General features: G+C 32.8%; 1 protein-coding gene across 1 annotated transcript; it reads left to right on the top strand.

The window, feature by feature from the left end:
- Positions 1-10,939: 10,939 nt before the first annotated feature.
- Positions 10,940-14,136, top strand: LOC108450398 (uncharacterized). The gene is given in 3 exon segments (XM_053022437.1): positions 10,940-11,605; positions 11,608-12,238; positions 13,720-14,136. Coding segments are annotated over 2 exon segments (1,107 nt in total). The 5' UTR covers positions 10,940-11,128; the 3' UTR covers position 12,238; positions 13,720-14,136.
- The last annotated feature ends 2,526 nt before the right edge of the window (positions 14,137-16,662 follow it).

Genomic DNA, 16,662 nt, shown 5'->3' with positions numbered 1-16,662 from the left:
CTATAAACACCACAACAAATCTGTCCAGGTATAGCCGAAATATGCGATTCATTAAGTCCATAAACACAGCAGGAGCATTTGTCAACCCGAACGGCATAACTAAAAATTCATAATGATCGTACCTTGTTCTAAAAGCAGTTTTAGGCACATCTGACTCTTTTACTCGTAGCTGATAATACCCAGATCTCAAGTCAATCTTTGAAAACCATGTCGCTCCTTTTAGCTGATCAAACAAATCATCAATTCTCGGCAATGGATACTTGTTTTTGATTGTCACCTTGTTTAACTGCCGATAATCAACACATAATCTCATAGAACCATCCTTCTTTTCACAAATAACACGGAGCACCCCAAGGTGAAAAACTTCGGTCTCACAAAGCCTTTATCACCAACTCTTGCAATCGCGACTTTAATTCTTTCAACTCTGTTGGTGCCATTCTATATGGAGCAATAGAGATCGGAGTCTGTTCCCAGTATCAAATCTATACCAAATTCTACTTCCTCGACCGAGGCAAACCCAGAATTCTTCCGAAATACGTCCGCAAATTCACACACAACCCAAGACTCGATTCAACTTTCTTTTCAACTTCTTTTGTATTAATTACATACGCCAAATAAGCTTCATAACCCTTTCTCAAATATCTCTGAGCCGACATCGAAGAAATCATACTAGATAATGCCTCTAATTTGTGTGGCTCAACCCGCAGAATTTCACCACTTTCACACTTTAATTCTATAACCTTTTCTTTGCAATTTATTATAGCATCATGCAATGTCAACCAATCCATACCCAAAATAACATCAAATTCATCAAACGGCAACAACATCAAGTCGGCCGGAAAGTAATGACCCCGAATCATTAAAGGGAATTCCTTCATACTTTATCAACTATCATGCATTTGCCTAACGGGTTCGACACTCTAATCATAAATTCTGTGTTCTCAATAGGTATATTCATACTAGACACCAGTTTCATGCATACATATGAATGAGTAGAACCGGGATCAATCAAAGCAATAACATTAGTATCATAAAGAGAAAATGTACCGGTAATCACATCGGGTGAGGAAGCATCTTCACACGCTTTAATAGCATAAGTTCTAGCCGGAGCTCTTCCCTCAGATCTAACTACTGCATCTCTGGCTACATTCTTACTGCTTGTTTCACTTCTAGCTTTTCTCGGATACCTTCCCCTCGAGTTTGCACCACTAGCTTTTACACTCTGAAATTTTTCTTTCTCAGCTCTCTCTGGGCAGTCTCTAATAAAATGATCCAGAGAACCACATCGAAAACATTCATTTGCTCTAAATTCTTCAGCCCCTTGTTTACGAATTCTATCAACGGGGGTTCTATGAAATTTTATCATATCCACTCCTTGAGGCATCGGAGGCATAGGTTGAGGAATTGGTGGAGGTGGGGGAGGTCGTACATTTGGGTTCGTACGAACGAACTCAGTGTACCATGCACTCATCATTTGGAGAAAGGTTTCCCGATCCCTTTCTCCTCCTCCCCGACCAACAATGAGGAGGTGGGTTTTCAATCACACGCTGCCCTTCAGCCGGAGCTGGCGCATTACTCTCTAATTCATCTACCACAGCTGGATCGGGATCCATTTACTATATAAAAATCATTTAAAAAGGTCAGAAGTCGTCACACTATCACAATTCATACATATGGCATGTATAGCAAAATCCGTACATACAACACCTAGTCCGAGAACCGACTAAACCTGCTCTGATACCACTAAATGTAACGTCCCCATGCCCGAGACCGTCACCGGAGTCGAGTATGAGGTGTTACTAAGCTTAATTTAACATTTTTAGAACTTTGGATTATTTGTTTCTACATTCACAGCTTTTAAGCTACTTGTGTCACAGTCACAAGAAAAATCATATCTCGAGTTACGAAACTCAAAATTAAGATCCGTAAATTTTCCCTGAATCTAGACTCATATACCTATCTACTAATTTTTTTATAAAATTTTTGGTTGGGCCAATTAGTACAGTTTATTAGTTAAAGTTACCCCTGTTTCAGGACTTGACTGGTCTGACCTCTGTTTACTACAAACCACATTTCTCTCTGAACAAAATTCATATGACTATGAGATTTATTTCTCCTAAAACTAGACTCAATAAGGATTCTGAGGATATAAAATAAACCACCTAATTATATCTTTACAATTTATGGTGAATTTATAAAGTAGGAACAGGGGATTCAGAAACTGCTATGACCCTGTTTAACTAAAATTCAAATATCTTCTAAGATATAATTCCTTTACCTGTTTCATTTGTTTCATGTGAAACTAGACATAATAAGCTTCAATTTGATATGTAGTCCATCACCAAATTCAATTTCTATGATTTTTAGTAAATTTTCAAACTCGCGTCAGTGTTGCTGCAGTATTCTGTTTATGGCAAATTTCATCCCTCTTATGAGTTTTTATGCACTAAGTATCTTAATAATTTTCCTTATCATCAAACATAATCTAAACTTACCATTTTCATAATTTATCATTATCAAATATTTTCTCAACCATTCTGTCACCATATCATAAAATCATTTACACAAAATAAATATATTGCTATACATGCCATACTTAAATTTACAAGCCATTTACCAAAAATCTTCCTGATAGTGTGACTGAGCCTTCGACCTATCGCGACTCCTGAACTAGCTTGTCCAAAACTACAATGAGTAAGAAGGAGGGAGTAAGCATAAATGCTTAGTAAGTTCATATGTAAATAACAAGTAACATAACAATACAAATATACCAAACAACTTTAGCATGGTATCACCAAAACATATATCATATTTCTAAACATCATTCATCATCTTACTACCTTATCGTTGTTGTATCTATTATCAACCCGGGGGTTAAGAACATACCTGTCCAAAGTGTCCATTTCACAACACTTACCAAAACGTCGCTTGCATCTTAAGTGTTCTTTCATTTCACTAGAAATTTCACCCGTTGAACACATCGGAATACAACTCGGATACACGGATAATTTGCACATAAGTGCCTCATATGTAATCAAGAAATCATGTAACCCGCCCCTAAGTGAACTCGGACTCAACTCAACGAGCTCAGGCGTTCGCATCCATAAGTGAACTCGGACTCAACTCAACGAGTTCGGATGCCTAGTTACATCTCACGAACTCGGACTCAACTCAACGAGTTCGGACATTTGCATCCATAAGTGAACTCGGACTCAACTCAACGAGTTCGGATGCTCAACCATCCTAGTGACATGTCACTTGTATCCTAATCTATTCCTAAGGTTCAAACGGGCGTTTTCCTCGATCACACATCTTTGCCGTCTTCCACGGAATATTGAAATCAGACTTGGTGATAGTTCATACTCATCAAGTAATTCACATAATTACATATTATTCAACAATAACCACAAAGCATAATATTTCATGATAATAATCAGCATCATATCATATAAACAACATTAAATTGCTTAAAATGACAATTATGTTACTACATTTACACATGAACTTACCTTGGTACCAAAATATAAAGATTTTGCAATTTAGTCCACAATCTTTTCTTTTCCTCGATCGCGACTTGAATCTCGTTTTTCTTGATCTATAATACCAAATTAATCTTATTTAATACATACATTCATCAAAACAGCATTTAATACGAACTTTGGAAAAATTACACTTTTGCCCCTAAACTTTTGCATAATTACACTTTTGCCCCTAGGCTCGGGAATTAAACTTTATTCCTTATTCTTATCTTTTATAACATGCTGATCACTTTTCCCTTCTATGGCAACATCAAATTCTCTCTCTAACATATACTTGTGACTATTAGGTATTTTTGACGATTAAGCCCTTTTACTCGTTTTCACTCAAAACCAAGTAGCACAAGTTGTCTAACATAATTTAAAACCTCATATTCTATCATAAAACATCAAAATACACAAATTTCACCTATGGGTATTTTTCCAAATATAAACCCTAGGTTGAATTATTGCTAACATAAGCTTAATCGAGCTACCGGGATTCCAAAAACGTAAAGAACATTAAAAACGGGACTTGGAATCACTTACTATGGAACTTGGAAGCTTGAAACAAACCCTAGCTATGGAGAACCCTTGAAATTTCGGCCTAATGAAGAAGATGGACAAAAATTGGCTTTTAATTTTGTTTTAATTCATTTTAATAACTAAATGACCAAAATACCCTTACTACTAAACTTTCCAAAATTCCTTCCATGTCCTAATTTTTCCATGAACTTAAAATTGGTCAAATTTCTATTTAAGACCTCCTCATTAATATTCCAAAACAATTTCATACTAAAAACTTCTAGAATGCAAGTTTTGCAACTTATTCGATTTACTCCCTACTTTCAATTTAAGCACTTTAGGCATAGAATTTCATCACGAAATTTTCACACAATCATGCAATCATATCATAATCATCAAAATAATTATAAAATAATTATTTCTATCTCGGATTTGTGGTCACGAAACCACTATTCCGATTAAGCCCTAATTCAGGATATTACAGTTGTAAATGTCGGACGCCATTGTATTGGACTGAACTCAAGGAAAATCAGATTTATGGAGTTGATTTAATAAAAGAAACCGAAGAAAAGGTGAAAGTGATTCGAGATTGTTTGAAAGCTGCTTCAGATAGACAGAAATCTTATGCGGATTTGAAACGAAAAGAAATGGAGTTTCAAGTTGGTGATAAGGTATTCTTGAAAGTGTCTCCGTGGAAGAAAGTCCTTAGATTTGGACGAAAGGGAAAGTTAAGTCCGCGTTTTATTGGACCGTATGAAATAATTGAAAAAGTTGGACCGGTAGCATATCGGCTAGCGCTACCACCTGAATTAGAGAAGATTCATGATGTGTTTCACATATCTATGTTACGTCGGTATCGTTCGGATCCTTCACATATAATTTCACCGACAGAAGTTGAACTACGACCGGATATGACTTATGAAGAAGAACCGATTAAGATTTTAGCTCGAGAAGTCAAACAACTAAGAAATAAAAGTGTTGCACTTGTGAAAGTGTTGTGGCAAAAGCATGGGGTAGAAGAGACTACATGGGAACCTGAAGAAACTATGAAAAACCAATACCCACACCTGTTTACCGGTAAGATTTTCGAGGACGAAAATCCTTAAAAGGGGGGGAGAGTTGTAATATCCTGAATTAGGGCTTAATTGGAATAGTGGTTTCGTGACCACAAATTCGAGATAGAAATAATTATTTTATAATTATTTTGATGAATATGATATGATTGCATGATTGTGTGAAAATTTCGTGATGAAATTCTATGCCTAAAGTGCTTAAATTGAAAGTAGAGACTAAATCGAATAAGTTGCAAAATTTGCATTCTAGAAGTTTTTAGTATGAAATTGCATTGAAATATTAATTAGGAGGTCTTAAATAACAATTTGACCAATTTCTAAGTCTACGGAAAAAAATTGGACATGGATGGAATTTTTGGAAATTTTAGTAGTAAGGGCATTTTGGTCATTTAGTTATTAAAATGAATTAAAAACAAAATTAAAAGCCAATTTTTGTCCATCTTCTTCATTAGGCCGAAATTTCAAGGGTTCTCCATAGTTTGGGTTTGTTTCAAGCTTCTAAGCTCCATAATCAAGAGAAACGAGATTCAAGTCACGATCGAGGAAAAGAAAAGATTGTGGACTAAATTGCAAAATCTTTATATTTTGGTACCAAGGTAAGTTCATGTGTAAATAATGTAGCATAAATGTTATTTTTAAGTTATTAATGTTAATTATATGATATGTTGATTTTTAATCGTGAAATATTATGCTTTGTGGTTAATATTGAGTAATATGCAAATTATGTTTACTACTTGATAAATATGAATTGCTACCGAGTATCGGTTCCAATATTCCATGGAAGACGGCAAATGTGAGATCAAGGGAAAAAGCCCGTTTGAACCTTAGGAATAGATTAGGATACAAGTGACATGTCACTAGGATGGTTGAGCATCCGAACTCGTTGAGTTGAGTCCGAGTTCACTTATGGATGCGAATGTCCGAACTCGTTGAGTTGAGTCCGAGTTCGTGAAATGTAACTAGGCATCCGAACTCATTGAGTTGAGTCTGAGTTCACTTATGGATGCGAACGCCTGAGCTTGTTGAGTTGAGTCCGAGTTCACTTAGGGGCGGGTTACATGATTTCTTGATTACATATGAGGCACTTATGTGCAAATTATCCGTATCCGAAGTTGTATTCGATGTGTTCAACGGGTGAAATTTCTAGTGAAATGGAAGAACACTTAAGATGCAAGCGATGTTTTGGTAAGTGTTGTGAAATGGACACTTTGGACAGGTATGTTCTTAACCCTCGGGTTGAAAATAGATACAACAACGATAAGGTGGTAAGATGATGAATGATGTTTAGAAATGTGATATATGTTTTGGTGATACCATGCTAAAGTTGTTTGGTATATTTGTATTGTTATGTTACTTGTTATTTACATATGAATTTACTAAGCATTTATGCTTACTCCTCCTCTTTATTTACTGTAGTTTTGAACAAGCCAGCTCGAGTCGGGATGGGTCAAGGTTCGATCACACTATCCAAAGGACTTTTATCCGGGTAAATGGCTTGTAAAACTTAAGTATGGCATGTATAGCAATATACTTATTTTGTGTAAATAATTTTATGATATGGCCATGATTGGTTGAGAAAATGTTTGATATTGATAAGTCATGGTGATGGTTAAATTTAGATCATGTTTGATATCATGGAAGTTTAATAGGTTATCTAGTTCATAACAACTCATGAAAAGATGAAATTTGCCTTAAAATAGAATATTGCTGCAGCAATGACATGAATTTGAAAAATCACTAAAAATAGTATAAATGGAATTAAATGATGAGCAAGTTATGAAATTGAAGCTTAATGAGTCTATTTTCATATGGATTAAAAAAACAGGCATATAAATTATACTTTATGAGATATTTGAAACCTTGTGAAACAGGGCCAGAGTGATTTCTGGATCCTCTGTTCTGACTTTAAAAATTCATAATAAATTGTACAAAAATAATTAGAAGTCATTATTTATATGTACAAATTCCTTGTTGAGTCTAGTTTTAGAAGAAACAAAGCTTGTAGTCATTGAAATTCTTTATAGAGAGATATCTGATTCGTAATACATAGAGGTCAGAGCAGTTGAACCCTGAAACAGGGGAGACTTTGACTAATAAACTGTACTAATTGGCCCAACCAAAAATTCTAGAAAAATATATATATATGAGTCTTGATTTAGGGAAAATTTACGGATCTTGATTTTGAGTTTCGTAACTTGAGATATGATTTTTCTTGTAACATGACGCGGGTAGCTAGAAAGCTGTGAATGTAGAAACAAATGATTTGAAGTTCTTAATTTGATAAATTATGTTCGGTAACCCCTCAAGCTCGACTCAGGCGACGGTTTCGGGCGTGAGGGCGTTACATAAGTATAGACCTATAATCAGAAGGTCATCACAAAATCATTCTCATAGGCATGACTTACCTATTTACATCTTCACCAAATGTACATCATAAACTGAAATCATTTCTCATGAGTTTGGCATACATACCTGAGTTACTCAACATGATCATATACTTACTCATATTCATTCCTTATTAATCATACAACATGAATTGGATTCACATCTCATCAATTTCATGTGAGTACCTGTACCACTCACAACATGGTCATAAGTTCTCTCATTTCGATATATACCATAAATCTCCCATTGAACCATTTGGAATACTACAGGATATTCAATAGCCCCAAACATGGGATAAGATGCCAACGCCATGTCCCAAACATGGTTTTATACTAGCTACCACATCAAAGTCGATGCCATGTCCCAGATAAGTCTTGCACTGACTTTCATATATCGATGTCGATGCCATGTCCTAGACAGGTCTTACACTGGCTCTCATCTATCGGTGTCGATGCCATGTCCCAGACAGGTCTTACACTGACACACAACAAACAGATGCCATGTCTTAGACAGGTCTTACACTAGCTTGTATATCTCGAGGCCAATGCATGTCCCAGACATGTCTTACACTAGCTCTCGTCTCAATGCCGTTGCATGTCCCAGACATGTCTTACAGTGGCTTGTACATCTCGAGGCCAATGCATATCCCAGACATGTCTTACACTGGCTCTCGTAATGTGGCCGATGCATGTCCTAGACATGTCTTATACTAGCACACATATCACCCAATGTCATGGTATGAGTATCACAATCTATTCCTAAGGTTCAACCGGGAGTTCTTTCTACGTAAATTCTCATAATTTACATTCACAACGCAAGTCAAAAATTCAGGCTATACTAATTGTACAATACATGGTAACATTATATTTTCATTATTTACATACAACTTACTCGTTTCAATGGAATATCATACTCCATCAAATTTATAATGTATTCTATCATCATATGAGTGTTATTAACTTCTGGCATTACTTTCTCATACATAACTCCTTCAACATATAATTCAATACAATTATAACAAAATAGATTTCAAATATATTAACAATAATATGGATAAAATGCTTATTTAGTCACATGGACTTAACTCGAATGCAATTTCGGCTAATTACTCCATTTTAGTCCATTTTAGTCACACGGACTTTCTGATTTAAGCCCAAATATTGATTTTCTTGATTTAACATGATGAAATTCACTCATTTAATCATTATATTAATTAAAACATTCTATAATTCACAATTTGGCAAAATGACCGTTTTGTCCTTAGACTTTACAAAAATTACGATTTTACCCTTAGGCTTGTAAATCAATTTTTAAATTTCCTCCTTTACCAAGCCTAGCCGAATTCTTTTTATAACTATAGCAATTCACGATTTCAATTATTTCACACATTTACAACTTATTTTACAACTTTACAAAATAGCCCTTTTTAGGTGTTTTCATGCAAACTTCTTTTACAAAAGTTGTTTATTACACAACCAAGACTCATTTTCTTCCATAAAAATTCAGCAAACAACATAAATTATCTCATGGCAAAACCCTATACTTTCAACCATTTTGTAAAATAGTCCCCCCCCCCATTAGCTAGCTCATGCTACAAGGGTCCCGAAAGTGTAAAATCATCAAGAAAAGTCATCAAAATCACTTGCTTGAGAACTAAGTGGCTGAAAGCTTAAGCTCTTAAAACACCCTTGTTTGCTGCCATTTTCAGTGGGGAAGAAGAAAGATAAAAAGATGATACCTTTTTTTTTATTTTATTCTATTTCTAGTCAAAATTAAGTCACCAACCACACCAAATTTTGACTTTTCTACTTTCTTTCTCTCTATGGCCTGCCAAGCACCTTTTTTAGGGTCCATTTGCACTTTAAACACCCCAAATTTTGGTTCTGTAGCTATTTAACATATTTAGCTAGCAAAACAAAACTTTTGTCATTTATGCGATTTAGTCCTTTTTCGCAATTAAGCATGGAATCGCTAAAATTATTTCACCAAAAAATTTCATGCACTCATATTATCATGCTATAACACATAAAATAACATTAGAAATAATTTCCCTGGGCCCGGAATAGTTGTCCCAGAATAGTGGTTTCGAAACCACTTTTCCGACTAGGCCCAAAATCGAGATGTTACATCGAGCTTAGACTTTAAATAAGCGCTTCTTGGAAGGCAACCAAGTGCTTTTTTTTTTCATTTAATTTTGTTGCATGCTTAGTATGTTTATTTTTATTGCTTAAAAAATTAAAATTTTAAAAAATAAGTGGTCCACACGGCTTGGCGACACGATCATGAGGTTTACACGGCATAGGCACATGCCCATGTGCACACAGGGCATAAAAAACACTAAAAAAAAACTCACAATTGATGAACACAATCAAGCCTCAATTTCAGTTTTTTCTCAACAATCTAAAAATCTCACAACCCTAAATCAAAAACACTAAAAATAGAAAGCAAACACTAAAAAATTTTCACAACACTAAATTAAACCAAAATAAAAAAGAAACTCATACTCAATCATTCCAAAAAAACTTATTTAATCTTTTTTTCATCAAGCTTTTTAAAATAACCAGTCAAGTGCTGGTGGAAGAAAAGATAAAAGGACTCGGTGGCTACTTGGTTTGAAGCATTGGTGATTGGTATTTCTAGATTTTGGATTTGGATAACTCATCTCGACCTTGGTTGGAAGAAGCCATTGGAACGATGTTGAAGGTTTAGATTTGAAACGTCATTGACGACATGATTGGAAGAAACCACCAATGTTGATACTAGTAATGGCGGCTCATAGGGGTACAAGAAAAGAGGGTTTTGCTTATTACAGAAAAAGACGATAGTGAAAACTTAGAAAAAAATTACCTATTAGAAAATGAGAGTTTTATAATGTTTTTACTTTGTTTATTTCAGTGACAAAAATATTTAATTTTGTATAATATAGTGACCAAAATAGAAAAAAAGTTCAAAATTAAAATAAAAAGTGGGCAATTCTTTAGGGACCATTTTTATACTTTACCCTAAAATTTATACAATATAAATACTATATCTACACCATCATTCAATTCTTAATTGAGTTATTCTTACAAAATTAATCCAATATTATATAAATTAAAAGACGACTTTAAAAATCATTTATTAAGAAAATGCCAAATATTATAATAATAGTAGTTTTATCTTTTAAACATTTTATGTAAAATATTAAAATAAAACAAAAAATAGCAGTAAATAATAATATTATTTGAATTAGATTAGATTAATCAAATTAAATTAAATTAGATTAATCAATTTAAATTGATTGAATTGAGAATTAGTAAAAAAATCAATTTAGAGTATAATTTTTAAATGAATTAAATAAAAATTGGTAAAAATTAATTCAACTAATGATGAAATCAGATTTTCGAAAGGAACTCATAACTTGACTAATTTAACTGAGTATCCAAACTTTAAAAAATATATATATTGCTAAATGGGTGAAAATCGACTGGATGAAATTTTTTATGTAAATATCTGCTTGTAATTCGAGTGATTCGGGTTAAGCTTAGCCTAGAAGCTAGAATTCATTCCGTTTATTTCAAAAGTGAAACAAGGTAAGGAACAAAGTGAACAGCGAAAGCAAAGTAAAGCTTGGGATTCGTGGTTGTCGCCATGGACGAACCCTCGCCGACCATCGACCCTCTGACGAATCAATTCGGATCTCTGAACGACCTATCCCACGAGCTGGCTTCTCTTCAAGACCTTGCCATGCGCGGCTCCTGGCGTTCCATTCTCGATAAAGTTTCTAGAGCCCGTTCCCTTGACCTCCTAACCAAACCCGACGACCACCTCATCTACCTTTCCTACAACGTCCTGGCTCTCACCAAGCTCCGCCGCTTCTCCGACGCCTCCAACGAGCTTGACTCTCTCCACGACTTCAACAGCCACCATTACAAATATGAAACCTACCCTAAGCTTTATCACACCCGCTCCGGTTCTATGGTCCCCTTCTCCCTCCGCTTCATCCACGCCCAACTCCCCTTCAAGCTTGGGAATCGCCAAGAAGGGTTAGATCGCTTTTATCTTTTGCTTAACTTTATTCGTCAGAAAATTAAAGATAAGGGAATTCATAGTTTGCAGGAGTCTGTCAAAATTTGGAGAATGTCAAAATTTGGAGAAAAAGGGAAGTTTTTGTTTTACATTGTTTAATTGGGCATCATTTGGGGGCTAAGGAATTCAATGTATGTCTAGATTTGATTAGGCATTTGATCAATCATGACTATTTAGACCCGGTTTTAGTTTCCAAATTAGGGTATATTCAGATGCAGATCGGAGATTTTGAAGGGGCAAAAGGATCATTCCACCGTGTTGAGACAATGTTAAATGAAAGGAAGAATGATGATTCTTCAGCTTTGAGTGAGGTTGAGTTCAGAAATCTTGTGAATAGAAGCAAGGCCTTGGTTTTTTTAGTAGGCAAAGATTATGTTTCTGCAGTGAGGGAATACGAGGAGTGTATGGAAAGGGATCCCGCAGATGTTGTGGCTGTTAATAATAAGGCGCTTTGTTTGATGTATTTGAGAGATTTGTCAGATTCAATTAAGGTATTGGAGAATTCACTCGAAAGAGTACCTACTGTGGCATTGAATGAGACTTTGGTGGTCAATTTGTGTAGTATGTATGAGTTGGCATATGTTAATCACTCAGAGATTAAGAGGACTTTGAGTAATTGGATTGCTCGAGTTGCTCCTGATGATTTTGACGCATCCTGTACCAGGGTTTGAGGTATTCTTCTTTTGACTTGTTGATATTAGTATTTTGTTTCATTGTCTCATTTTTCTGTTCAGTTAAAGTCAAGTTCCTTAACTTATTTAATTAAAATGATCATATTATCCAAGATGCATTGTGTTTATCGTGAACTCTATTTTAGTGTTTCCAATTCATCCTTTATACAGATTTTGTGCTTTCTTGTGTGTCCTGTGATGTTATCTCGGTTGAGGTGGTTTATTTAGCGGCACACATTAGCAAATTATTTTGAAATCATGGTTTGTTAGGTGCAAATGAGCAAATTATTAGATTTCAATTGAATTCCACAAAATTTTATGGAATTCAAATTTTTTGAAACTCTTCCAATGTCTCTTTATGTGGATAGAACCAAATTGTACTGCATTTGCTGGTTGAACTGCATCATTCTGATTCAAGTCTGCACTTAATTTCATGGTTACTAAGTGCCAATGTTGATTTGTGTAGTGATTCAACCTATAGGTTAACTTACTGACAAATAGATGATTCATAAAAGCAGTGTTTATTTTCTATTTCTATTTATCCCTTATCTGCTTAAGTGGTGTAAGAGGTTCTTTGGCACCATGAAATATTACTGCAAATATTTATCTTTAATTTCCTGATACTTCGCTTCCAGGATGAAATGTGTATTAACTTTATCTTGTCTGTTTTTATCAAAATATAATATTGATTTCTGCAAAAATGTGTTCCATACCTAGTTGTTTATGCCTATTTGACAAGGTGATATCTTAAATGTTGCATTGAAACTTCTGAGACATCCATCATTTATTTTTCATAACAATGAACAGCTTAGTTTCTTAAAACACCACCATTTAAGATACAAATTTTCCCTCACTTCCAAATAACCTGTTCGTGGTGATATTTTCTTTATCTGAGGTCTAATGGTACATTTTTATTGTTGGTATTAGGATACTGCATTTGAACCTATATTGCTGTTATATGGTTTCTAATCGTCAAGTAACCCATGAACTACAAATGTTGAGTGGGAAAGTAGGATAATAGAAAGCTTTTAGATGTGATTTTGATAGAAATCCATATGGTTGGACTTGGATGTAACATCTAGCCGCAATACATGGTACTACTTACCAGAAACAAGTATTTTAATAGAAAGCTTTTAGAAGTGATTTTGAAATTCCTTCTCCATTATCTAATCAATTTTCTCCAAATTCTAAGAATAGGTTATTTTATTTTAAGTAGAAACAGGTTTGGCAGTTGTGGTTTTAGGTGGAAATAGAGACTGGTCTTTTGGTTGGCATTTCTTGTTATACTTATTGATTACCGGTGAAGTTGGTCTCATCTCAATTGAGCGTGTCCTGTTTGGTTATTTAAGCGATGAGCATCTCCTTTTACTGTCTATTTCGTTCTTTGGGGTCCTCATTTCAACAACTCTTTTGCAGCCTTTGTGCCAAAAACAAAACACCATTTGATGCACTTTGTGGTCTGATGAATCTGAATTTGAGCAGATTTTGACGAGTAAAGATGCAGAGAGTTGATTCAAAACAGGGCTTGCGAGGTTCAACTTATGGTGCCGGCCAAACCTATAGAATTCATTCTCAAGTTTACTACCTCTTTTACGGTTTCCATTTCTTTTACGGGAAGGAGAATACATGCAGTGGTTTTATTAAAATTTTAGATTTTGTAACTTTCCCATGGAACGATGTGAGATGGAGCTTTGTCTAATCCATGAACGTCGGATGGCTTTTAGAAAATAGAATGTGAAAATCATGAATATTTGTGCTGTTGCTAGAACTGATCCTCATTCGGGAGAAAGCCCTGGTGTAATGTACCTGACAATAAGTACATGTGTATTGTGGTTCAATTTTTGGAGTTCTTTAATGTTTACCATTTAGCATAATTATATATTTAGTTTTTAATCTTTACCATTTTGTTCATTTTACTCTAATTTTTTTTATTACATTGCTTTCAATCTTCAAAATTTAGTAACAATTATTTGTTTTATAGAGAAGTTGATTGAATTGTTAGAAGCGGATTTTTTATGAATTTTTTGATCTTTAAATAATTCTTATGTAATTTTTGAATTTGCATAAAATACACTTGGATTGCTATACATATTTTTATGTTAGTACTGTTAAAATTTGTATGAAGTATATTTAGATTATATATAATTTTCCAAACTTAAAAAAAAGTTATCAACTTTTTCATAATTTATAATTTTGAAATGTGTATAATTTAAGTAAGTTTTGTTCTTTTCAAAGTTTTATATATATATTTTTAAGTGTGAATCTTTTGAATCTTTTTTTTGTGAAATTTTATAAATTTATATACATTTTAAAATTTTAGATATTGCTTCTTCAATTTTTATTTTTATACTTTTGGAAGATTTAAAAATTCTCGACTTTTTTTATGAAAGATTTAATTTAATTTATTTTTAGAATCTATAAATATTTTTGTATATTTTTCGATTTGTAAATGCATGCTGACGTGGCATATGTTATAAGACAATCATGATAACATACTAAACCACTGTGTACAAAAATTTCAGATTAGTGAGATTTAAGTATCAAAAAACAAAATGACGATTTTTGTCCACAAAGGGATTAGCTTGATGAAAAATATAACCATTTCTTTTTTTGGCCGAAAAAAATAAAACTGTAAGAGTTTAATTGATTTTCGATTTATTCTGTGAGGTTTTTTTTTTCTTTTTTTCTTTTTTACCAATTAGTTTTTTGGACAAACTATATTCAAGGTGGTTGAACTATTAGTAAATTTATATTTTAATCACTCAATTTTAAAAAGTTATAAATTGGTCATTGAGTTATTTAAAAGTTACAAGTTGGTCATCGTCACGTTAAGTTCCTAAATGTTAGACTTGGGTATAAGTAAATTTACAATTTAGTTACTCAACATTAGTATATTTACAATTTGGTCACTCACAACATAATTTAATAATTTTTAGGTTTAAATATGCCAAAGATCTTTGTACTCTTTCGAAAATTAAAATTTAATCCGTATACTTCAATTTTAAAATATTGAGTGCCTGTACTTTTTCAATTTAAAAGTCTTCGTCATGTCTTTTAATTTTGCCATTAAAGTTAACAAAATCAAAGCTAAAATATTCTTTTAGCCCTCAACATTCACTTTTTTGTCAATTTGGTCCTTACATTTAAAAGTACATAAAAATTAAAATTTATTTTTCATATTTTAAATATAAAAATAAAAATTTTAAAATATATTTAAAAAATAAAATTATGAAAATAAATAAAAACTATTTAAAATTTAAAAATAAAAAGATTTTTAAAATATAAATAAAAATTCTAAAATTCAATTTTATCTAAACCAGACTAGACTAACTTAGTCAGATTGGGAATTAATTGGGGTATCGATCTAGTGATAGGTAAAAGAACAGTTGACTTGTGAACCGGCAGAGATTGGTTGAATTGAGCTGAAAAATTGGTTGAACCGATAATTGAATCAATTTCAAACTGGTTCGACCAATTGATTTCCAAAACGATTGGCTGACCGATTTAAAGAAAATAAATTATTAGAAATAAAAAATGAAAATAAAAATATTAATATATATAAAATTGGTTGAATTGTCAGTTCAACTAATTTTTAGCCCAGTTCAACTAACTTATACTTGATTCACAAGTTTATTGATTTTAAATATTTATAATTTTTCTAAATTTGGTCCATACCATTTAAAATTACATAAGTTTTTTAAAGAACGAAAAATTTTCTTCTTATCTTAAATACTTTGAGATAGGAATTTTGTCACAAATATTGATATTATAACTAGTAATAGTACTTTGTGATGAAGTTGTGACGGATTTAATAAATTAAATTATTTTTAAGATAATACCTTTATAAATAAACAAATTGAAATTATAACCAATAACAATATTCTACTTTATGCTAAAACATTCTTGAATGTAGTATCTCTACTTTGCATACACTTGAATGTAGTACCTCTACTTTTATTTAATAAATTTAGTTACTTTATTAAGTTAATATATCTTATTTAATTTTAAAATTTCACATAACAAAATAATTTTAATAGTGTAAGTAATTGTACTTGAATTTTAAAATTTGAAAAGTGAACATACTAAATTCTTAAAAATAAAAGTAGACAACTAAATTCCAAATATACAAAAATTATAATAACTTGGAACAATTTTAATCTTTTAAAAATATAGCATTTAAAAATCCAATTTCTTCACAACTTTAAATTATAAATAATGATAAATATTTTTATAACAAAGTTTTTAAATAAAGGCTAAAAGGGTATATTAGCCCTAAACTTTTGCGAATAAATTAATTAAGCTCTTTGCGAAAAATACACTCAATTAAGCCCTCAAACTCTCAAATTGCATAAATAAGCCCTTTGACCACCGTTTTCTGTCTTTGACTGTTACCGTCCACGAGATGGGAAATGAAAATTATTAGCC

The sequence above is a fragment of the Gossypium arboreum genome, chromosome 12, assembly GCF_025698485.1.
Source record: "Gossypium arboreum isolate Shixiya-1 chromosome 12, ASM2569848v2, whole genome shotgun sequence".
Lineage (NCBI taxonomy): Eukaryota > Viridiplantae > Streptophyta > Magnoliopsida > Malvales > Malvaceae > Gossypium > Gossypium arboreum.
Note: the sequence above shows the minus strand (reverse complement) of the source record. Positions and strands in the feature narration are given on the sequence as shown.